Source organism: Micromys minutus, assembly GCF_963924665.1.
Source record: "Micromys minutus genome assembly, chromosome: 23".
Taxonomy (NCBI): domain Eukaryota; kingdom Metazoa; phylum Chordata; class Mammalia; order Rodentia; family Muridae; genus Micromys; species Micromys minutus.
The window spans coordinates 31604319-31627895 of NC_137958.1; the positions used below are offsets into that span (position 1 = coordinate 31604319).

At 41.3% G+C, this 23577-nt stretch overlaps 1 protein-coding gene across 1 annotated transcript; it reads right to left on the reverse strand.

Annotated features, from left to right (window-relative positions):
• Nucleotides 1-1596: 1596 nt before the first annotated feature.
• On the reverse strand, nt 1597-13603 carry PDK4 (pyruvate dehydrogenase kinase 4). The gene is made up of 11 exons (XM_080936266.1): nt 13313-13603; nt 12231-12372; nt 10830-10901; nt 9945-10129; nt 9727-9813; nt 9205-9282; nt 7280-7356; nt 5497-5595; nt 5195-5305; nt 4809-4922; nt 1597-3737 (listed from the first exon to the last, which is right to left on the reverse strand). The coding sequence occupies exons 1-11, from the start codon at nt 13440-13442 to the stop codon at nt 3594-3596; spliced, it is 1239 nt and encodes a 412-aa protein (XP_080792392.1). The 5' UTR covers nt 13443-13603; the 3' UTR covers nt 1597-3593.
• Nucleotides 13604-23577: the final 9974 nt, after the last annotated feature.

Consider the following 23577-nt stretch of genomic DNA (forward strand, 5'->3'; position numbering starts at 1 on the left):
TGTTTGTGATTTGGAATGTGAGCTCCCAACTACGGTTCCAGGGCCATGAATGTCTGCCTGCTGTCATGCTCCCTACCATGATAGTGGCAGTCACCTATCTTCCAGGAAATATAAGCTCCAAATAAACACTTCCATCCATATTGTCTCAATCACTGTGCTTTTATCACAGTGATAGGAAAAGTCACTAACACACTGGGTAAAAACTCTATGATTGGAGCAAAGTTGATCATCTAAAGGCAGAGAAGAACTGTGTTAGCAAAAGAGGGCATCAAATAACAAAGACGACAATAGCCATGCATGATTCAACTTAGTAATTTCTTCTTCATATTCTTACCTTTTTATTCTTTTTTGTGTGTGTGTGTTGGGCACGCACATGTGCTTATGTGTTTATGCGTTGTGTGTTCACATGTAGCAGTGTGCATACTGTTCTTTTCTTCTAATATGAGGGCTATGGAGACTGAACTCAGATCTCAGATTTGGTAAAAATTACCTTTACCCACCAAGCTGTCCTGTTGGCCATAATTTAGTAATTCCTATGTTACCTCTTAGTTATTATCATGCAGGTTCTCAAGCCAATGTTATTTTGGAATTTAAATTATCTAGATTATCACTATTCAATTCCACAGTGTGTATGCAAATACCACATTAAGCGAGATTAGAAAAGGGAACATAAAAATGAAGGGACAAAAATGAAGCAGAGACTGAAGAAAAGGCCATCCAGTGACCACCCAACTTGGGATCCATTCCATGTACAGGCACCAAAGCCTGACACTATTACTGTTGCCATGTTGTGTTTGCAGACAGGAGCCTATCATGTCTGTCCTCTGAGAGGCTCTACCAGCAGCTGACTGAGACAGATGCAGATACTTAAAGCCAACCATTGGACTGATATCAGTGACTCCTATGGAAAAGTTAGGGGAAGGACTGAAGAAGCTTCAGGAGATTGAAATCCCACAGGAAGAACAACAGTATCAACTTACTGGACCCCTTAGAGCTACCAGAGACTCAACCATAAACCGAAGAGCATACATAAACTGGTCCGTAGCCACCTCTACATATGTAGCAGAGGACTGCCTTGTCTGGCGTCCGTGGGAAAGGATGCTCTTAATCCTGTAGAAACTTAATACCCCAGTGAAGGGGGATGCTAGTGGGGTGAGGTGGGGGTGGGTGGGGAAGCACCCTGTCAGAAGCAAAGGAAAGGGGCAATGGGCTGAAGAACTCAAGGAGGGGTGACCAGGAAGCGGGCATAACATTTGGAATGTAAATAAATAAAATAGTTAATAAAAAAGGGAACATGAGAATTCTAGGAAACATGCACTGACAAACAGTTACTGAATAAATACTTGTAGGTAAACATGTTTTAGTTCTGTGTGTTCATGGAGCATGTACAAACAAGAAAAAGACGATCATGATTCCCGAACTACTCTAAAACACTTTTTGTTTTCAACTTGGGATTTTAAATTTGCTTTTAATACTTTGCATAGCCTATGCCAAATGTATAGATGAGTTACAGCTAAAGAAAAAAGTAAATGCCTTTAGTTGAGATTGTTCACTATACGTTGAGATTATTCAATAAAAGAATTTTATAAGACCACATGATTATTATAATAAAAATATTTATTAAAAAATTATCACAGTTCTCTGCATATAAACTAAAAACATAAATGTAATTCACACATTAATAAGTTAAGTGGGTCTGGGCATTTAGCATTCATCTACTAGAGTTTAAAGTCTCCCATGGGTTCATAAATAATAGGGAAGACTATTTTGATTTAATTTACTCAGTTGATGCTCTTGAGATCTTAAAGCTTTTCTCTATTACTTTAGCTTATTACTTTACACATAGCTTATGGTATTTGGGCTAACTAACCAAATGCCTTAGATCTTTGGTAAACACAAGTATTCATGTATACAAACGTGTAGCTGAAACTTCAGTGAAAACATCAATAACAAAACAACACTACAAGAGATAACCCAGACGATGACAGTTTTGTGTGATCAACTAATGCAGGAGTCAAAGTCCTGCCACCAAAGTCACTGTCCACGATTTTTAAGCATAACATTTGAAATGCAAAACAATTTTTGAGCATAACATCTGAAATGCAAAACAAATAGCTGTGGCTCCCTGCCACAACCAGAGACACCTCAGCTCTAGGTCGCCATGAAGTTAAATACAAATTTCAAACTCAACTGACCCACAAGACTGATAATATTACAATGCAGAAAAAAAGTTTTGACATTAATTTGACACAAAATAATTTGTTATTTCACCTTCTCTTGTAAGAGTGAGGCCCATCGAAGAAGCCATGTGCTTTCAAAAACACCAATTCATTCTCTTCTCTACCCAGGAAAAGCACAGAGGATTCCTTGGGTTAGCTTGTGGGAAAACAGGAAGATGCCTGCCTTCTGCTTCCTTCCTTCTCTCCAGTCCTGCCCTTGTTCCTCAATTCTTTCTTTCTATAAGGTGATCTACTTTCTGCCATGGATTACCTTTCTTAAGGTAATCTACATGCATGACCTCTGGCTGAAAATCACACATTAAACCACCCAACCATCCACATCACTAGGTCTCCATGTCCCCATGCTTTGCAAATGATATCATCATGATGGGAGAGCATTTTACTTCCAGACTACTCTCAAAGATCCCCCAAGAAAGATTTAAATTTTAATACTCTGAAGCCACTTGGCAACTAGAAAATTTTGAACATATAGGTGAGTGTGGAGAAGACGATTAAAATAGAAAATGTGCGTCTTTTTTAAGAGTAGAAAGTAGATGCTATTGGATTTTTCACTACTTCCAGTTAGAGAACAGCCATTTTTTCTCAGCAAAGTTCTGAGTACATGATTTCTTTCTCTAATATGTATTTCTCCACGTACACAAACCTTGGACCACTTTGGCAATTTATCTCCCTTTCAATCCGAACTTCCTGAGGTCAGTGCATATTGAACATTTCACCCAAAACTAGGCACCAGCCAAAAGGAACCGGTATTTTAAGTGTAGGCCAAACAGAAAAAACTGTACGATAATGGAGCTGTCTTGACAGAGAAGCGTTTCTTCAGAGTTTGCACATAGGCCGTAATGCCTAGCAGCAAGCTCAGTAAAGTGCTTTGATTCCTTCCATCCTGTTCTTTGTAGAGCACACCAATACCTGTAAAATGTACATCTATACACATTTCTGCCAAGTCCCCAATCTTTGCACAGCAGAAAAACACAGATAATTGATGTTCACTAAACACCAAGATATTTGGATGGCAGCAAGAACCCTAAGACATCCAGCTGTTGAAACTGCAAGCCTCAAACTCTGTACTTGTTGGGAAAGGAGGACTCAGAGGCAGACTTCTTTTCAGTATTTGGAATAGTCATGAGTCATTCTGCATTGCCAAATGAGATGCAGGGCACCTGTTGCCTGCTGGAGCCCTGCCCTGACTTCTGCCGGGTCACCCAACCAAGCTCCAGTCCATTCTAGCGTTTGCTTTTTGCTTGCTTGGTTTTGTTTTGCTTTGTTTTGCGAAAACAAGGGTCCACACACATCCAGGAAGCAGCACTGCCATAGACCCACTTTGATCCCATAAAGTGCCAGGTGTATTCCTCTTTACACTGCCAGCGTCTCCTTCGCCAGGTTCTTTGGTTCCTTGCTTGGGATACACCAGTCATCAGCTTCAGAACTCATCTGATAATGTTTGAAGGCTGACTTGTTAAAGACGGGGAGTTTCTCTACAGACTCAGAAGATAAAGCCTAACAGAAGAGTAGAGTAAATAAAAAATTAAAGAAGTGACACACGGCTTGTACTGCATTATTCAAAATACATTCAGAGATATGATGTAATAGCCAAGTACTTTGATTGACTTTGTGATAAAAATATGCCAAAGCCATGGTGTTCTAGATACTCCACAAAACATGACTAAAAACTATTATCTTTGTTCGATAGAAGCTTACTTTGTAGGTGTGGGATTGTAAATTTGGGCACCGATTTTGTGCTCAATATTTACACATGACCATTGAAGACCTTTGATGTCATGGAGTTGAAAAGGAAGGCATTTTTTTTTTTTCCCAGAAAGAAACCTATGTTTCTGTGATAAGAGACCTCAGATACTATTCATTGACTACAGACCTCTTTCCCTGCAGTTTGAACACTTTTGCCCATTTCAGAAATGAATGAGTGGAGTAAGTATTTCGGACAGTCAAGGGTACCTGAGGAAGGATCTAGTTCCAGCCAACAAAATGGAAGCCCAAGCAGTAACTGATGTTGCAGTTCTTAGCTATAAATAAAGTTTCTGTTGAAATAGTTGGCAACGGACGAACAGAGTTGGGAAAGTGATCCTAGTAAACAAATTTAGGCTTTGTCTGAGCCAGGAAAATAAGTACTCAGCTTTAAATGTTAAACAGGAAATGCCTGGCACCCCACTGTCAGCTTGTGAGCCATCCTTCCCCTGGGTTTTAAATAGGGTCAGTTTAAGGTTACAAAGGTCTTGATTTTGATTGTTTTAGTCTGGACATGTATTACCCACAAGGCTGACTAATAGAGAACTGTAGCTACCCCTCACAGATGTCAAAGAGAAGTTGTCTGAAAAAGAGTCACACCAGGGTGCTGTCACTCTGGGGTATCTGTGTCTGGGTCAGCTTTCCTTAGCACACCTTAGCTTTCTCTTAGATAAGCGGTATATAAGCACGGTGTGCACACATCCAAACAGCAGCTTTAATAGCTGGCTATTCCGTAGACTAACTCAGATTGAAGAGTTAAACACAGAGGTGTACACAAAATTTATGGCTTTGAGGAGATGGCTTCTGGCTAAGTTCCACACATACCTTTAAATAGATAATGGCATCTGTCCCATAGCCTGACATGGAATAGAGATTCAGATCTCCTTGAAAATACTTGGCGTAGAGACGAGAAATTGGCAAGCCGTAACCAAAGCCAGCCTGGAGGTAGAAAGTCAAAGGTTAGTGAGAAAGCAAACACTATCACTGGAATACCACACATGCTCACGGATGGTCATGTATGACAACCTCTTTCTCCCAACCAGCTCTTAGGATTGTCACTCTAATGTTAGCTAGCTTGGTCCTATTTCTCATATGCCTGAGTTCCTATTTAGCTCAATCGATTGTCTTCCTTAAATAATTCCTTATGAATCTCACCCTACATTTCGAACTAGGTGGCTTGAAGATAACTTCAGCTGTATCACTGGCCTTACCAATGGGGCATTCCGAGAATTGTCCATCACAGGCGTTGGAGCGGTGGAGTATGTGTAACTGAAGAGGCGGTCGGTAATCCTCAGAGGGACACCGCCTCCTCGGTCAGAAATCTGAAACAGCCAAACAAATAAATCAGAGCTATGCTTCCACAGCAATGGGCACCTGTCTACAGAAAAAGGCCTTTCCTCTCTTCAAAGTCACACATGGCCTCGAGTGTTACCCCACGTGGAGCCCCATGTTATTATCGACCCCTTTTAGTTCCCTCTAGATAGAAACTCAAAGAAAAGCAGAGAGCAGTTACCTTGATTGTAAGGTCCTCTTTTCCCAAGACTACAGTGGCCTCGACTGGTGTCAGGGAAGGGCACTTTTCTTGATGCTCGACTGTGGCCCTCATGGCATTCTAAAGACAATAAAACCAAAAGGAATCCAATGGGGGGGGGGGTAAGGCCAATAAATAACCGGTTTTATGTTTAAATTAAAAGCAGCAGAGGGTAATTCAAAGTTCCTATTTCTTAAGTGAGTGATAAAACATCTCTGTAAATATAGCCATTTATGAATGTGTCATGTGGAATGCATAATTCAAAATCTTCATTTACCATGTAACATAGCTCCTGGGAGTAATGTCTAATGGAAAAACAATTCTGCTAGCTGTCAAGTTCTTATTTGTAAGCTTAATTTAAATGTAGAAATTGGTTTTTATAGTCCATTTCCTAGTGCCCTATTTTTCTGTCTTTCCATTACATTTTATATCCAAACACCAAAGACTATTACATAAGGAATGAACAGTGAATCATTGAACCAATCTATTGGCTTTTATAAAATTTGTTGGGGAAAAAAAAAGGCTGCTACTATTTAAAAAGACAGTCAACAATTCTAAATTAAATTTCTATTTGCATTTGAATATCATCTTAACTTCCACCAGTGATGGGAGAGTAACTCTGTGAGTTAGAACATCCAATTAAAATAAAACTAAATCGATGAAAAAAAAATCATGTGTTCCTCAGCACTAAGTAAACTCAAACTTGTCTTGAGTTTACAGAGGAAATGCCCTGTGGGTGAAGCCTCATTTCATGGTCCTATTTCCCTTTCTGACTATAGTTTGGTGTCCATGTATGATTCCAGATATTAACTGAAGTGAAATAAAATAGATCAGATATCTGGAGACTAATCAATTATTCATTGCCAGACACTAGAATATGTTGGAAAAAGTACATTCTAGCTTTACACCAGTATTACAGGCAGATTTTACTTTTAAAAAGATTTCCTTCCTCCTGTCAATCTATAAAATCATCTTGGAGAACATCACAAACTTTGAGCAATTCTTATTTCCCAGCTTAAGTTCAGAGTGTCAATACGATCTTAGAATATGTACAAAGATACTGTACTAGTATTTAGTTATTCAGACCAGAGGCCTTTGCGTCTTTAGACCACTAGAAGTACAGACTCTCATGTGTAGACAACCTAACTACCCATGTGCATCTCTCTCTCACCAAGGCCTGTGCATGGTTGTGACACACACTGTCCGAGAGCCAGAGTTCTGTAGGCTGGTTAGGAAAGTGTGCACTGTAGATAACCATCCTGTCCTTGGAAATTCAGAAACCTGGACTCCATTCCTGACCTGCATTAGAGTTTGCATTTTAACGCAGTCCACACTTGAATCCTATTCATGCGATGGGACTGGCTGTTCTAGATTCAGAATGCGGCCACCCCGCCTACAGGACCTCTGCCTTGGAGTCTGCCATGGAAGAGTCTGTAGTATGGAAGCTGCAGGACTTCATTCTCAGAGACACTAACCCTGTGACCTCTTCTAGAGAAGAAACGACTAGTGCTTTGCTACAAACCCAAAGAAATGATGGGAAACACAGTCTCCACTCCACAATTCTGAGATATAATGAACCATGTTGTGCATTTCCAAGCTTGTTATTTTCCCATGATCACTGTGCACCTTCTAAAACACTGGCTGCATAGCTTCGCTGTACAAAAGTATTCTTCGGGGAATGTATTTAATGGGGGGGGGGGGACGATAAAGCTCTGAGCAGCAAACAATTTAAAGTTGAACCCACGATCGCTGGGAAATCTCATACCTTGAATAGTTCAAAGAGCATATGGTGAAGGTGCGAAGGCACATATACAATGTGAATTGGTTGGCCTGGAAATTTTCCTAGAAAAAAAAAATTTAGCTCATTAGCCTTGGGAAACAACTATTTTGCTGAAACGAATCTCCAAGTCTGTTGGATTCATGTTCTGGTTCTAGACAAGATGGGGATAGCTGCCACTTTCCCTCACCTGAAGATTGTGACTCAGAACATTCCCTTTTAAACAGTAAAGACAGCTGGCTTATGTATCCAGCGTGGTTCCAGCCCCTCCTTAGTATTCAAGATTAAAGTTTGCATTTCCTGCAAATGTATGTAGTTGGCTGAAGTGTGAGGTTGGAGAATGAATCAAGTTACACAAATGGATCTATTTTCAACATGTTTAAAGGATACAACTTCAGAAATAAAACTTAATGCACTTGAAGACAGGGGTAATAAGTATGCCTATGACATTAGCAGTAGCTCTATTTTTCATATTTTAATACATATTAAATGACATGATTTTTTTAAAAAAAATACCAGAACATTAAATCTTTGAAGCTAAATGTGTTTAAGCTTCACCCACAGGATAAAGAAAACAGAGACGTAAGCCTAACGAAACTGTTTGAAAATAAAAAATCAAAGTATTCTGCAGCCCTGGGCCTTGGGAAAGTTTGGCTGAGTAAACACAGGAAGAAGGCTGGCACAATCCCACCTTTGTTTTGTCCAAAGGTTCAAGCAGTTTATCCCCAAGCATTACACAATTCTGCTTCCTCTGGGTTCATCATCATCCGTCTTCCCGCTTTGATTTCAGTGTTCCCTTACATTCCCATGCCCTCTGTCTATGAGTCAGTCTATTTAACTCAAACAACTTTTAATACCACCACTAATAAATATCACTGTCTATATTACTTGAAAAAAAAATACTCAGAATGGAAAGGAACAGTCATTCCAATTTAAGTATGCCTTGATCTGAGAAGCCGCTCTCTTCTGGAAGAGAAGAGAGTAAGATACAAATGATCCCTCGCACTGATTATATAATAACTTCTATGTGTGGAGCCCTCCTCTCAGTGGACAGCATAGAGTTCAAGTTTTTCATTTCCAAATAGTAGTATATGTTTGCAGTACTTTTTTAAAGAATGTGTAGTAACAACATTCAGCATGAGTGCAAGCATGCTTAGTTCTTCAGTGTATAGCAGTATACTGTTAACTGTATTGTGCACCGAATCTCTAGGACTTATTCATCTTATACAACTAAATTTTTATACTTACTCATAAGCAATCCCTTATCTCTTCCTCCGGAGCCTTTCACGAGTACTGTTGTAATTTCTGCTTATGCGACTATAAATGATTTGGGTTTATATCTCACATGACCAGAGTCCTGCAATATCTGTCATTTGTTATAGGGCCATTTATGAAGTATTTTGTTCTCTAGTCCCAAGAATAACATCTTGAATAGGTTGTTGCCATATACAACTGCTTTCTGAACATATATGAAGATATCCGTCTTCTTCCTATTCTAATTGTCACTATTTTATTTGGGGGACAGATTCTCAGATATGTTCAGCTGGCCTGGAGGTTGAAGCACTAACAGGAAGGACTTGCGTTCCTCCACTTTCCAAGGGCTAGGATTGCAGTCACTGTGTCTGGAGATTATCTTACACCTTCTACTGTAAATAGTCTCTCCTTGATCTAAAATATTGGAGCCTGGGAACACCACTGTCCAGAAGAATCATAGTAAGAAAGTGGTATACACAATTGAAGCTTTTCAGCTGAGGCAAACAGGGAGAAGTTTGTCTTAAAACCCAAAACAGAACGCACACAAATTCTACGTAAGCTCAGGAGAATAAAAGGAACACAAAGGTCGCCTTGTATTTACAAAGACCCGTAGCACTGTGTTTTAATAGGTTTACTGTGTCTTGCTGCTGTTAGCTTACCATTTACTTGTGTGAGCTTTAATTCCGGTGACGTTAGATAATACTGATCGCAGAGCATCTTTGCACACTCAAAGGCATCTGGAATAGAAATTTGTTCATAACAATGAAATAAATGTATCCCAAGTATAGTTGTCAAGTGATATCCAATGTGTTTACTATACTTAATCTAAAATTCTATTCACTGGAGAATTGGCTTATGTGTAGGAAAGATGTCTCTTTAATATTTTATTAAAACATAATATTTTATTGAAGTTGTAGCAATAGGAATACGTGTACTTTTAGATCAAATACAATATATAAGAATCTGGCACATGGACTGCTTATGTTTGAATTTTTTATAATACTATAAATGAGTGTTTATACTCCTGACATTCTAAAGCAAGGGACCTTGATGGCAGAATTCATAAAGCACAGACAGAACCCGGTGAACAGAAATTCACTTATGGAATCACCTAGATTACAGATTTGCCAACCATGTATTATACATTTTCAATAAGAGAAATTCAGAAGTCTAGAAATTACCTTGGACTACTGCCACCACATCACACTGTGGGTCGATACTTCCAATGTGGCTTGGGTTTCCTGTCTTTGAGTCACTGAATATGAGGACTGTTGAAAAATGAAAGCAAAAATATGTTATAAGGCTCACAAACACTGTGAGTTCCCAGTCATGGGCCCAGCCTCAGTGTGGCTTAAGCTCAGTACCCATGTCTGGACCAACCATGGAAAGGCCCACTTACTGTGCTGGTTCATGAGCATCCGAGTAGAAATGCGGTTCATATAAAACCGGTCCAAAAAATACTGAAGATTTTGATTGGTAACGGGGTCAACTGTGCAGGTGTCTTTATATTCCAGGATCCCTTGAGCCATCGTTGGGACCACGTTATGATGTCTGTTTCGAACTTTGACCAGTGTGTCTACAAAGCTAAGCCAGAACATGAATGGTTAGTGGACATTAAAGAAGTGTCCCCACATCTTGCTTCCTTAAGTTAGTTCAGAGAAAACTAAACCTAAACACAGCCAATTGTAAAATTCTGGGAGAAATTTTTAGACTCCCACTATACATTCTTCTACAATAGCAGAGGAGGCAGCTTCTTGGAAGGGTTTGTATTTCTAGGCCCCATATAAAACTACTCTATGACTTCTGCCTTCGTTAAAAATGTTCATTAAGCCTACTTGTTAGAGTCTATTTAAAATCAAAGATGATTCTAGTGTGCCATTGTGGGAAATAAAACCATAGGGTTTTTTGTTTCTTTGTGTATGATTCCTATTTATCTAGATAGAAGTAGTCACACGGAAAGAAAGTACGTAATCACAAATGACCCAGAAGTCCATTAAAATTGTGTTATGGCAAACTCTCTTGCAAATATAATCTCTGGACTGAATTTAAAGCAAACACCACATTGCTTGGAGAGCAAAAACTGCAAGTCCTCTTCATTGGTTCGCACCTACCACCAATCCTAGGCCTACACTTCTCCACTTCTAAAACCACAAACAAGTCAAAAATTTGTAAGGGGTACCAATTCACTGTGAATGGCTGGGGCTCTGTCAGCTTAAAAAAGATTTGTGAGATGCATCCCCAAGGATCCAGACTTGCAAGCACGTATTTTAAGAAGAAAGCTTACTCTGATAGAGCTTTCTGGTCTTCTGGGCTTTTCTCGTGGAACTCCACCAAATCCATCAGGCTCTGGATATACCTGTAAAGGGAGAGGTTTGGGAATTTGTGTCACGCGCAATTAAAATATCTTTAGACATGATCACAAAGGGGAAGGGAACTACTGTGTGTCAAATTCGAAAACTTTTTCTTCAACATGTTTGGAAAATAATAGGCTAAGATATTTTTCAAGCTGCAATTTTTTTTCCACCCTCTATTTTCCCGACCGCTTTGGAGTACGTTTTCATTTCTTTTACTAAAAACATTCAGAATCAACCTTTAAGAAAGCAGTTCTGACTCCCCCGTCCCCCGACTATACGTCTGCAGAAGAGATGAGGTCTTGGCAGTAGCAATGGGTACAACAGGCTGCACGTAACATTTCAGACTGGAATCATCCTATTGGTAGACAGTTTTTCTTTCATCCCTGGATAATATGCTATACAGCCAATGGGCTAGGGTAGGGCTCTTTATATCTACCACAGTCTATAGCATGGATCTGTCCTCGGAACATCTGCTTGCTAGGCATCGGGGCTCTGAGTTTAAAGACAAAATCAAAGTAACTCAGATTGGATGCTGCTCATGTGCTTGCTTTGTTCAGATAAGAAATCAATTACTTCCTTTAATTATATGCAGCATCTCTTGAGACAATAGGTGGGGCAGTTGAGGCAGAAAAAATAAAAGATGCTAAGGGAGATGCAAAGGCAGAATTTGATCCCAAGGCTCACTTGGCTAGTTGTTAATAAGGAACAAAACTTCAACCCTCTCTAAAGGGCAGACATCTCCATCTATTTCTAGGCAAAGGATTGTTTGTGCAATTGCAGGTTCCAGTTTTTGTTGTTGTTGTTGTTGTTGTTGTTATGTAAAGCACAAAATTTTTAAAAAAATCCACATGTTGATTATTCTTCAAAATTATCCCATAGGTCCAAATTATATTGTAATGGAAGTTGGGGATGCTAACACTTGTTTATCATCTCAGCATCTAGGAAGAAAAGTAGAGAGGACTTCAAGGTCATCCTAAGCTCTATCAGGAGTTCCCGGAAGCCTATGACACACAAACTTGGTTTGGAGAGCCAAATAACAACAAGGAAAGAGGAAAAGGAAAAGAAACGCCAAAACACAAGCACCCCCCACACTCATACAGTAAGTGGAGGGGGATGATTTTTTTTTCTAGGATATTAGCAAACATCTATTTGTAGATTTATAGCAATCCTAATGATCACAATGCCCTAAGGTAATACAAGCTTATCTACAACTTTTAAAACTACTTTCTGATAGACTGCCTGTTATCCAGGTATGATGTTAATGTCGAGTAAGAAGCCGTACTCAGGTAACATTGAAAGCCGGAGAACTTCCAAAGCAGTGTGTCCCTTACCAGCTCTTCACCAGCTGCACCGAGGGGGTATTCACCAATCTCTCAGGGAGAATGTCGATCTCCTTCAGGATATTGGCTAGTCTCACAGGCAACTCTTGCCGCAGGAAAGAAAAGGAAGTTCTTTCGCAGGCATTTTCTGACCCTGTAGTGGGTCAAACATGTTCAGTTTTGGAGAAAAAAAAATTGAGAATAAATAGCAAATATAAAAGGTGCTGTAAAGCAGTATCTTAACCACAGTCAGGTTATTGCTTATAGACACTTTAAGGACAGGTCTTTAATGTCTTTTTCTTACTGTCCTACTCTCCCTCCCCCCCCCGCCCCTTTTTCTCCTTTTAAGAGTGACCAACATAGGTAAAATACTGTTTACTTTCTTTCTGAAAAAAAAAAAAATTCACTCTGGAGAAATCAGACTACTCTCCAGCTATTCCTATCCGTGAGTCCACGGCCAGCGCCAGCCTGCATCACAAAGTCAACAACACACCCTCTAATAAATATGAACTTGAAAAGGTCTGGGTGGAAGGAGTCACTGGCGTTTCCAGACTATCATAAACAGTACCACATTGACATCTTGAACCTCTGCAGAAAGGGAGTAACCGTCGGTTTTTTTGCTTTTTGTTTTTTTTTGTTTTTTTGTAGTAATGCAAATACTTGTATAACAATAAAGACAAAACAGCAATGATGACTGTTAGGCATTCTAAGAGATCCGCCGTGTGCGTGGAGAGAGGGGTACTAGTTAAAAATCTATCAATCTAAGGTGAGTTTATGTTATTAGGAAGTACTACATTGGGAAGAAGGGGGTTAGTTTCTAGTCCATTATTAAAATGGTGGCTAAAAGCATATATAAACTCAAAGATCTAGACAGTAAGAAAAGTAGAATGGAAGTTGATTTTCAGTATGGTTACAGGTGACACTGACTTCTGGCACAAACTGTCAGAAAGTAACCGAACTAGGGAAACTGGTGCAGAGCCTTTCTGGGGCTCCTGAGTTCTTCAGCCAGACACACCTAGCTTGTCCTAGTCCTGAAACTCAGTCTTCCCAGCCTCAGCGCCACCCTCCTGGGCCCTGCATTCGTCGCCTCTCACCGAAGTCCAGCAGCTGCTTCATGGACAGCGGGGACGGGCTGTAGCGGGAGAACAGCTCGACCTCCCTGGGGACTAGGCCGGCGCTGCTCAGCGAGCTGGCGCTGCGCATCACGAAGCGGGCTGCCTTCATCCTGACGCCCACCTAGGCTGGCGGTGGCTCGGATCCGAAGGGTGGGCGAAAACTGCGGAGCAGGAGGGAGGTCGAGCGGGAGCAAGTGCGCTGTGGGTTCAGGGTCCCGGGTGCTCTCAGGCTGGGTGAAGGGTTGACACTCGTGTCTTCCCACCTCCCGCTGTCTTGCCTTTTATCTGCCTCCCCGCCCTCTCCACAACTCCAGCCAGGAGGAGGCTCTGGGACTCTGAACTTGGAGCCACACCAATCAGCTCAGAGAAAGAACTTTGGGCTCCTCCCTTTGGCCGCGGTCACTAGAAAGGCCTGGCACAGTGATCCCGACCCGGTTTCCACGGTCTGCAAGGGGCAAGGGGTGAGAGGGAGGCAGGGGTGGGGTGGGGTAGGGGAGCAGCTACAGCGGGCATCCGGGACGACGTGGGCCCGAGATAGGCCCCCTTGGGATAGGTCCCTGGTCGCCGGGGGCTCTAGGCCCGCCCAGACTTGTCCTTGTTTACAACTCAGAAGCCGTCTCAATGTCATGCATTCCTCGCCAGAAACTGTTTCCAAGAATCTCGCGCCGAGAGTGCATTGGTGCTCGCCCAGAGCGGGACTTCTACAGTAGCCAATCATCTGCTTACTAAAGTATGAGCTTCCTTGCCATTGGACCGCGAAAGCAAGGACCACCCTCCAGTTTTCCCCCACTTTCTTCTTAGCGAACAGCCCACCAGTTTGAGTTTAGAAACTGCCTAAATAGGCTTGCTATGACTGTGGTGGAAACGCCCATTTTACTTCTCTCCCGTGACACTTTCTACCTGTTAATTAAATGCAAGCCAAAAAGCCATTTGCTGTGGCTTTGATTAGCCCTGTAGTCCCTTTCTCCTGTCACCTCCTCTTTTTCTAAGGCCTTCTTGTTTGCTCTTGAAAGCCACCCACCCCTCGCCCCCAATCTGCGGCTGCCCTCCTACCAAAAGCAGCTCTTGTCTCTAGCACTGTAGCATATTGTCGTTATTTGGGCTCTTTAGTTTCCCAGAGGCTCAGTGCTTCCTACCCTACGTTAGTACTGCTCAATATCGAAGCCAGTGTTTGGGGATGCTGATAATGTCTTGGTAGCAAATATAATGGAATGGGAGCTAATAAGGCTGCAAGGGCAGTTTGTTATGCAAGGTGTCCTTAGCCTTCGACCCTTGCATTTAAGGGGGATGGGGTGTTCGGAAAGTCGTGGGTGACCCTATGTGCACTCTTACTTTGCATGTTCTTCTATGAGAGCTCACCCAGTCACGGGATTGATGTCTAATTTCCATCTCTAGTGCAAACCCGGCGCTTGTAGCCCGACTCCAGAGTTCTATTGTTTATCTGGACTTGTGCAGGCACTTGTCTAGCATCAAAATCCCTCCTCTCACATCTTCCACCATTACTGCGGGTCTGAGCAATGTTGTGTCCACTTGTGTGGCACGGTGGCTTTCTGTCCATCCCCCTCCTCTGTTTAGTCATCGCCTAGAAGTTCGAGCATTTATGGCTGCCATTGTACCCAAGCATTTTGCTCAGACCTATGGGAGAAAAATCCAGCAGAGACATTCGACGTTCATCGGTTTCCTAATAATGAGAATCTGGTACAGATCCTTAATGACATTGAGGAATAATCCAGAGAATGTTGATAAGACCTCAGCAACCGAGACTATCGAGAAGAAAGGAAGAAAAATGAACAAAGTAAATGCAACTCATAGCACCACCAGAGCCCACATGCTGGCCTTGGAACCAGGAGATCAAAAAAGAAGCAAGACTCTCTCTCTCTCTCTCTCTCTCTCTCTCTCTCTCTCTCTCTCTCTCTCTCTCTCTCTCTCTCTCTCATCAGTCACAATACATCTTCTTTGTTTTCTGTTCACTTGTAGCACATTAAATGACACGGGACAATACATATGCTCGCAGTACTAGGTTTTATGGACTGGGAACTTATACAATACTGATGTCCAAATCTCACAAGCATGTAGAAAATCATGTTTCCTTGGGACTGTATTTTTTTCAGTGCTAACAATTAATATATATATTATGATTAATTAAATTTAAGTTCTGCTGGCAAGAAATTCAGTCCATTGGTATGTTTCCCACGTGAAAGACTCTCTTTGATGAAGCCAGTAGAAAGAAGACCTTCCACCCTGAACTACCTCCCAAGAAACAGAGGTACGAAATCCTGTTTCCTTTCAGGCAAAATTCTATGCTATGAAGAACAATGTTATTATCCTGAAAGGGAAGGGAAGAGACTATAGAATAAGATTCATAGGTTTCATTGAGAAAGAAATTCCCATTTTTCTCAGGCCTATTGTGTGCTCAGCATTACCTCATGGTGCTGTGGGGTGGTTAAGGATCAGGTGGTGTCATATGATGCTCACAGAGATGACTAAAGGCTAAATGTGAAGCAAGGTCACCAAAATTTTGTCTCTGAGTTATCCTATCCAATAATGTTTACCACGTTACTCTCAACACATGGCATTCTTGAGCGTTATTTCTGGGTGATGGTGACTCTTGTTACTGGCAGCTCTGACGGCAGCTGAACCGGAATGACCAGGTCAGGTTTTTTTTTACCTACTTGGCACCATGATGAGAGAGTGTGGCCTGGGATCTCTAGCCTCAGATGGATCACAAATCCTGGAGGGGATTCAGTTGAGACAAAGGTGAAACACAGGATTTATCTGGGAATCTCAGGTATGAACTAATCCATGTGATCATTTGAGTAAACACAATGCGTGAGAAATCTACTCCCTGACTCGGTGCTGGGAAGTGGAAATCCGTTCTTCCTTTTCCCAAAATCTGCTGAAAGTGACATCGGTTCAAAGCATGGGACTCTGTATATTTTCAGCTGTTCTTTCCTTTACTGAAAATGGTTCTGCAAACATCATTTGTCTGGCAAAATATAATACTAGAATGCTCTTAGGGGAGCTTCAAGAATGTAAGTCACAGTGTGGCCCATGTGTGTGTGAGGGGCAGGGTCAAATTCACAAAATGGATCAGAACCCCGAAAGAGAACAATGCATCTTTTTCTTACTCTAAGGGCATAGTCCCAGAAAACAATGGAAAAAAATGCACATAGCAAAAACTCCAAAGCCACGATGGAAAAGATAGCAAATTTGACCATAGAGCACTTATAGTGAAAGGTTGACTAGAAAATTTGGAGAAAATGCTTGCAAAATATGTAACAGGTAAATGGTTGTTTCAGAGGTGGCTGTTTCAGTAGGATCAAGGCAGTCATAGTTTGCTCCCTCTAGACTTGGGGAAGGAAATAGTCATCACAAAAGCAGATGGACACCAAGCCTATACATTAACTCAGGTCAAGAGTTATAAAGAACATGCTCATGAAGAACAGAGGAGCTGGAGGGACCTTGGACATGGTGCTCAGAGGCTCCTGGGGAGAATGACCATTAAATGAGATGGAGCAGCAGCATTCTGTTGGGTGTGGCCGAGAATAATATTGAAAACACTGTTGCAGATAATTAGGTAGATCAGAGCCTAACATTTCTTCCCATTGCTGATCACTTACTTGGAAGACAGTAGACCCAGGAGCTGAACATAACATCATCTTCTCGGAACTACCCCAGACTGACAGTGGATGACAGAAAACACTGGTCTTTTATTTTTAAATTTATAAGACTTTCAATTAGTAGACAGCATAAAACCCATAACTAAAGACGTCAAGACAACAGTCCATAAGAAAGACTTGATCTATGTGTCACAGGCTCCGGTGGCAGTGATAATTTAAGACAAAAGCAACGCTATTGAGGCATAGGGGCACTTGGAGGGAGAGATAGGCTGGTGCTCAGGGACTTCTGCCTCTGAGAACTGCTATTTAGGATGGTCTTGGCAGGACGAGGAGGATTAGCACGTATGATCAGTAGGAAGGATCTGAGCTACAGACAAATAAGAGAATTAATGGCTAGTTTAGTGTGCCTGTAGCCTACAGCATCCTGAGAGGAGAGGAATGGGAGGCTGCCCTTCTTGCTCAAACTTATTAGCAGCAATTGGATTCTACTAAACTTTAATGAGGACTTATTGTGTAACAGGCATGGGGACAGATGCTAGGACCATAAAGATAAAAATGGGACAGTTACTGAATAAAGGATGGTAGAAAGATTTGTGGGTAATCTTGACAAACGAGTTATCTGTTTCATCTGTTATATGTGGGGCAAGCAGTCAGGGAGCCATGTGTGTTCTAGTGGTGGAAGAGACCCTTATATGCAGGCAAGGGAAGGGCACTAAAATAGAAAGGGACAGCTACGAGGAAGGCACTGTGTCTGTCGGATCTTGGGGCTTTGTCACACACCAGGATGAAGTTTACTTATTTAGTTTGTGAAGTTCTCTTGTGTCCACAGTCTCTGCTACCAGGAGTAGATGATCTCATCAGTGAAAACAAGACTCAGGCAGATGGCCGTGCTGACTAGTGGACAGCTCATGGGAGAAGCTTATTTGAAAGTGTGTTTGTTAACGAGAAACTGAAGGAGGGACCATCTTAACTACCAGTGAAGGGAAGGTGAGAACCAAGAGCCCAGTCACTGTGATTCAGATGTGGGTTCTGTTCTCAGAATCTTCACTCAAAGGTCTCTTTGTCTAGTCTCCAACGATGGCTCTAACTCCCCTAGATGATAGTCCCAGAGCTGGCTTTTGTCTCAATCTCAGCTTTCTGACACACAGTGGGGCCTCAATGCTTCATAACACAGAAAGTCAACTCATTCTTCTTGTTGCCCTGGTGACTTGAGACTCACCAGAAAAGAGAAGGAAGGGAGGGTGAAGGGAGGGAGAAAGGGAACGAGGGAGAAAGGTAAGAAAAAAAGATGAGAGAAAGGGAGTGGGAGGGAAAGAAGGAGGAAGGAGGAGAGGAAGGAAGAAAGGAAGAGAGGTAGGGAAGAAGAATGAGAGGAAGGAAGGAAGAAAAAGAAAACTAATGAATTCTGAAGCTCTTAAAATTCTTGCAAGCAGACAAGAATGTTTGTCTCTTGATAACCTATAATTTATCTTTCTCCCAAGAATTTTTCCAATTACATTGGATGTTTGCTTTTATGAAACAAGGAGGGAAGGTAAGCCCTGAAAATGAGAAATGACCCAAAGACGAAAAATAGATGTGCAATAAGCAAACGGAAATAGGCCTCAAAATAACAATAAGAAGCTAAAAGTAAGATATTAAGGCATTATTATTTGCCATCAGCTTGTCAAATTTTTTTTAAAAAGCCAATCGAATACTCTGGTAAAGCTTTAAGTTGCTAGTACTGTTTAATGTTTTTTGTGTTGGTGTAAAATGGCAATTAGCTGACATGGTGGATATCTTAGTAATGGTTATCCTGAGTCTCAGCCCTTTTAATTCTAGAAATCTACTCTCCAGCTTTAAGGACAGAGAACCCGAAGATGTATGTACAAGATAAACCAAAAGAGCATTACCTGTACCAACAAAAGCCAGAGAACCTACCTATCTCTGAAATGAAATGCAGCTGATGGAAAGTACAAGGAAAAGCTTCACAGAAGCAGCCTTGGAGGTCTGCCATTCAAATCTTGCTTGAAGAAAAGGCTGCGGTTAGTTTGGGGGAATGGAATTAGCTGATAGTTCTGGACTGTAACAGCCTAAAGACCACTGCAAGACTTAAATTCAGCACCTTGATGGACAGGCCTTATGTCCCTCCCAGGTCTTCTGAGAGCCATCTAAGTCCATCCGACTCAGTTCTGCTTGCCTCGTTTTCTGTTTCAGGAATCAAGTACATACCACACATAGAAACTTCCTTACATTCCTCTGCTCCCTCCCCAAGGGAAAATGAGATCAGAGTGTTTTTTACCCAGGTAGGAATGGGAGCAAACAGTTCCTACAGGGCAGGTAGAGGTTATTTCCCAGGTCTGAAAATGTGTATATTTGCCATAGATTTGCATACTTGGCAGGCATGGTTTGGAATGATTCCATGCTGGGACTTTGGTCTGTTGGAGCTAGAGTTGTCAAAACAGGAAAGGCCAAGTTTAAACCCTTGGCTTCCCCTGATAAGTCAATGTAATGCAGTAGAGCCTCTTGGAGGAGTTTGTGGAGGTGTCATCCACAGTTAGGAAGGTTTACACCACATGTTCACGCATACAGATTCATTTACGGAAACGGAGTGGCCCTTTGTGGAAGACTTGTACACAATCACAAACCTTTGTAGAAGCAGCCCTAACTACTCCCACAGAGAAACAAAAGTTCCTACACTGGTTAGAGCATCATAATGTGTAACTGCCATTATGGAAAACAGTAGGCAGAGTTCTTGAGAAATGTGAAAGAAAGCCGCCTATATGTTGAGATCGGTCTGATGGAAGTAGGTATGGCCTCAGACAAGAAGCACACGCTAGTAAGGGAGCGACATGTTCACTCCCAGGTTGATTGTAGCTCTTCTCACAAGTGGTAAGAAATGGAAACACTTAAGTGGCTGGTAGATGCGGTGAATGTTGAGTAGATAAAGATATGTCTCACAGGCACAATGGAATAGTGTTCAAGCTTAAAACATAAGGGATTCCTAACACCACGGGACCCAAAAGACATTAGGGGTAGAACACAAACTCTATGTGATCGTGCTTGCGTATGAAAGCTGGAAGAGTTCACCCCATCCCAATTGACCAGAAGCTTAGAGCTTGGCATCTGAGATGTTGGTTAAAACCCACATAATTTCAGCATTACAAAATCAAATGAATTCTGTACAGCATGGTGGCTATTGTAAATAATGAGGTGTAGGTATACTTGAAAATTGCTGAGTAGATTTTATGTTCTAACGACAAAATAATTGTATGTTAATTTGTTCCATCCAACTGTTCACATATATATGTATATATTCACACACCATATATACATATAGAACACATATAATATACATATAACATACTTGTAATAAACATTAATATACATATGCATAGAATACACATACATATACATATACATTCACAACATTGTGTGTACACCATAGGTTGATAGAATTGGAGAGTTTTTAGGAAGGAATAGGTAAGGTATTAAAATGAGAAATCATGCCTCCATGTTCATATTATTAAGGCACTAACTTGGTGAGCTTGATACTCTTCCTGTGCAGCTCTTCCTGCAAAACCTGGCATACGCTTGGATTTTCATACACATGAGCCAGCTTAGAAGGGATAAAAAGCTTATTTCAAACTGACATATATGTATGTTGTGTGTAATTTTAAAAACAGGCTCCTGCCTTTGGTGGCCTGCTCTCCGGGCTTAGCTTCAGATAGATGGCAAATAACCCCCAACCTGAAAAAGCCAGAAGTTGTGCCCTGCCCCCCCAGCTTCCTTTTGCTTTTCTTTTGTTCCTTCTTAACTATGCCACCAACTACAGCCCAAGCTTCCTTCTTTCCTGCCCACCTTTGCTCCGAGGAGGAAAACCATTGACAGTTTTATTATCTTAGATTTTTCCCAGATGACATAATTGCTAGTTGCAGAATCTCCAGTCCTAACCTTATCAGCTACCTTCTATCAGCCATCGGCTGGGGGTGGAAGCTGGCCGTTCTATCTGCCCAAGACTTTACATACTTGTATGCTTCTCATTTCAAAGCCCGACTCAAAAACCCTCTCTCCTTCCTCCTAAAACCCAGAAGTCCCACTTTTACCCTTCACCCAGCAATTAGCTTCCACCTTCTTTACTGACCAAATTCAGAAACAATTAAGGAACCAGATTTTAGTATCAGTACCTCCCCCTACATATGTAAATAATGTTCTAATTCTTACTTAAAAGACATATATATATACATATACATATACATATACATATACATATACATATACATATAATTACACACACACACACACACACACACACACACACACACATATATATATATATATATATATATATATATATATATATATATAGAGAGAGAGAGAGAGAGAGAGAGAGAGAGAGAGAGAGAGATTCATATATGTGAATAGGAATTAACCTGAGGACAGTGTCTCAGAAACCACAACAAACATGCCAAGCACTATAGATGCCTAGTAGCAGGAATTATCACTTCTTAGTCTACAAGTTCTCCTTTTATTCCCCATGGCGTTTATCTCAGGGCATTGTGTATGGAACCCAGCAACAATCTTTAAATGAACAATGTGTAAGGCAGACTGATCTAGGATTTGGTTTTCTCAGGATCTTACAGGATACGCCAACAGTCACTTGGGGCAACCAGGAATGTGACATCTGCTATTGCTAGTGGCCCCTGCTTGTTCTAGTGTTCCTAGGTGACCGTGTTGTCATTGTACAAAAGGCTGGGTAGGTATTACCATTTCTAGAAATAAATTGCAAAATGTTGAGTGAGGATGGTCCAGACATATGGCATGTTGACTCAATGCCAGGGTGCTTGAAGACCAAATGGAAGTTCTAAAAGAAATATAAACCTAGATGACTTCAAATTCAAATATCCAACCCTGCATTCATAGTTTTTCTAACCATTCAGTCCCAGTAACTTGGACCCACAATGAATTTCTGTCAACCATTTCCATGGTGTGTCACATGTGCCCTGTCAGCTGTTACGGTGTACATGTGCTCCTTTAAAATGTCATGGTGAAAACCTCAAAAGTGGTGTTAAGGGGAAAAGTCTTTGGGAAGTTATTACATCACCGAGACTTTCTCCCTCAAATGGATTATTTATTCATATAAAAGGTGGGGGACTACCATAAGTTCTCGCTGTTTCTAGCTCTTATACCATGTGAGGGTTGGACTCCTTCTTTCCAAGGGATAAGGCATCCTTTTGAGAGCAACAACTTTTAACAGAGAACAAAGTTGCTAGGAACCTAAGCTTGCATGTTCTAGCTCCCAGACTGTAGGCGATCAATTTTCCTTCTTTATAAATTGTCTGGCTATAGCTGTTTTGTTATAAGGGTACAAGTGGGCTGTGATCTGTGGTTTTCAGGTAGAATTACTTTCTATGTAAAAAGCAGGAAGGATGGCAATTCCCTGTCTCTTGAATCTCCATCCCGTCTTCTTCCGTTTTCCTTAGCTGTCCACTCTCTCCAATCCTGTTCAGGCATCTTTCCATTAAGGTGTTTTATCCTAACCCATCTCTTTCATTCACACAGTGCCATTCATTTTGTTTTGCATTTCCTGTCCCCACCTCTAGACTCTAACCCGTCTCCATCACTTTAGGTTGCAACTTTATTTCCTTCCCATTCTTCTGGCTTCCTGGCTAGTAACCATTATCTTTTCTGTGATGTTTCCCACCACTTCACTGGTCCACCGTAGTATATAGCATGACAGTAGATAAATGGCCAGACTTTTACTAAGCCTTTTGTATGTGGAGGAATTCCCCTTGTAGTATATATAGACTCAGGAGAGAATCTTTGGTTCCAGTCATATAGCTAATGACTATATTGATGTTGCATTCATTGTTCATCAGAGTTTACCTGGATTTGCTTACATCATGCCTAAATTTGCTTAAATCCTGATTTAACTGAAGGAACTCTGAGCCCTCTCTCTAATTTCAATCATATTTGACTTGTTATTCCTTTCAGGTTTTTTGAGTATCCTCTACTCTGACATAGTTCTCAGTCTCTCCCTCCCCTCACTTTCTTTCCAAACACTCCCCCAAGCTCAGAGTCTATTTTCAACCTTTCCACACCCTCGTTTTCTTCTCTAAATCCTCTCTTTGTTTTCTTACTGTAATCTGACCACATCACACTTCCCGGAGTCTCAAGTACAACATAGGGCATTTGGTCTGAAGGTGAAGTCATTTGCCTTCCTTCTCCACCTCAGCTGGTACTTCTCCTGCCACACACTCCACATTGCTTCCTGAGCACCACACAAGGGTCTTTAAAGACCAAGACATCAAGCAATACTGTCCATGACCTTTTGTTGCTGGCATTTATGATACCTGCCCTCTGTCTTCTTTGCCATTATGGCTCCTGGCATTGTTGAGAGCAACACTCTTGTGAGCAATCTAGATACATTGGTTCTCCAATTAACCAGTATCTTCACCTTATTCCTCCTCAGAACCCAACTCAGTTCTCCATTTCCATGATTTTGCTCTTAGTGTTTTCAGAGCAGATACCACCATGTCCTAATTATCTAGTGGCCATATCCCAGTCTATGAAATCTGTTTTCTATACTTTCTATACATTTATGTCAATCTTTTTCTCAAGTACAATACCTTAGGATTATGGGGACTC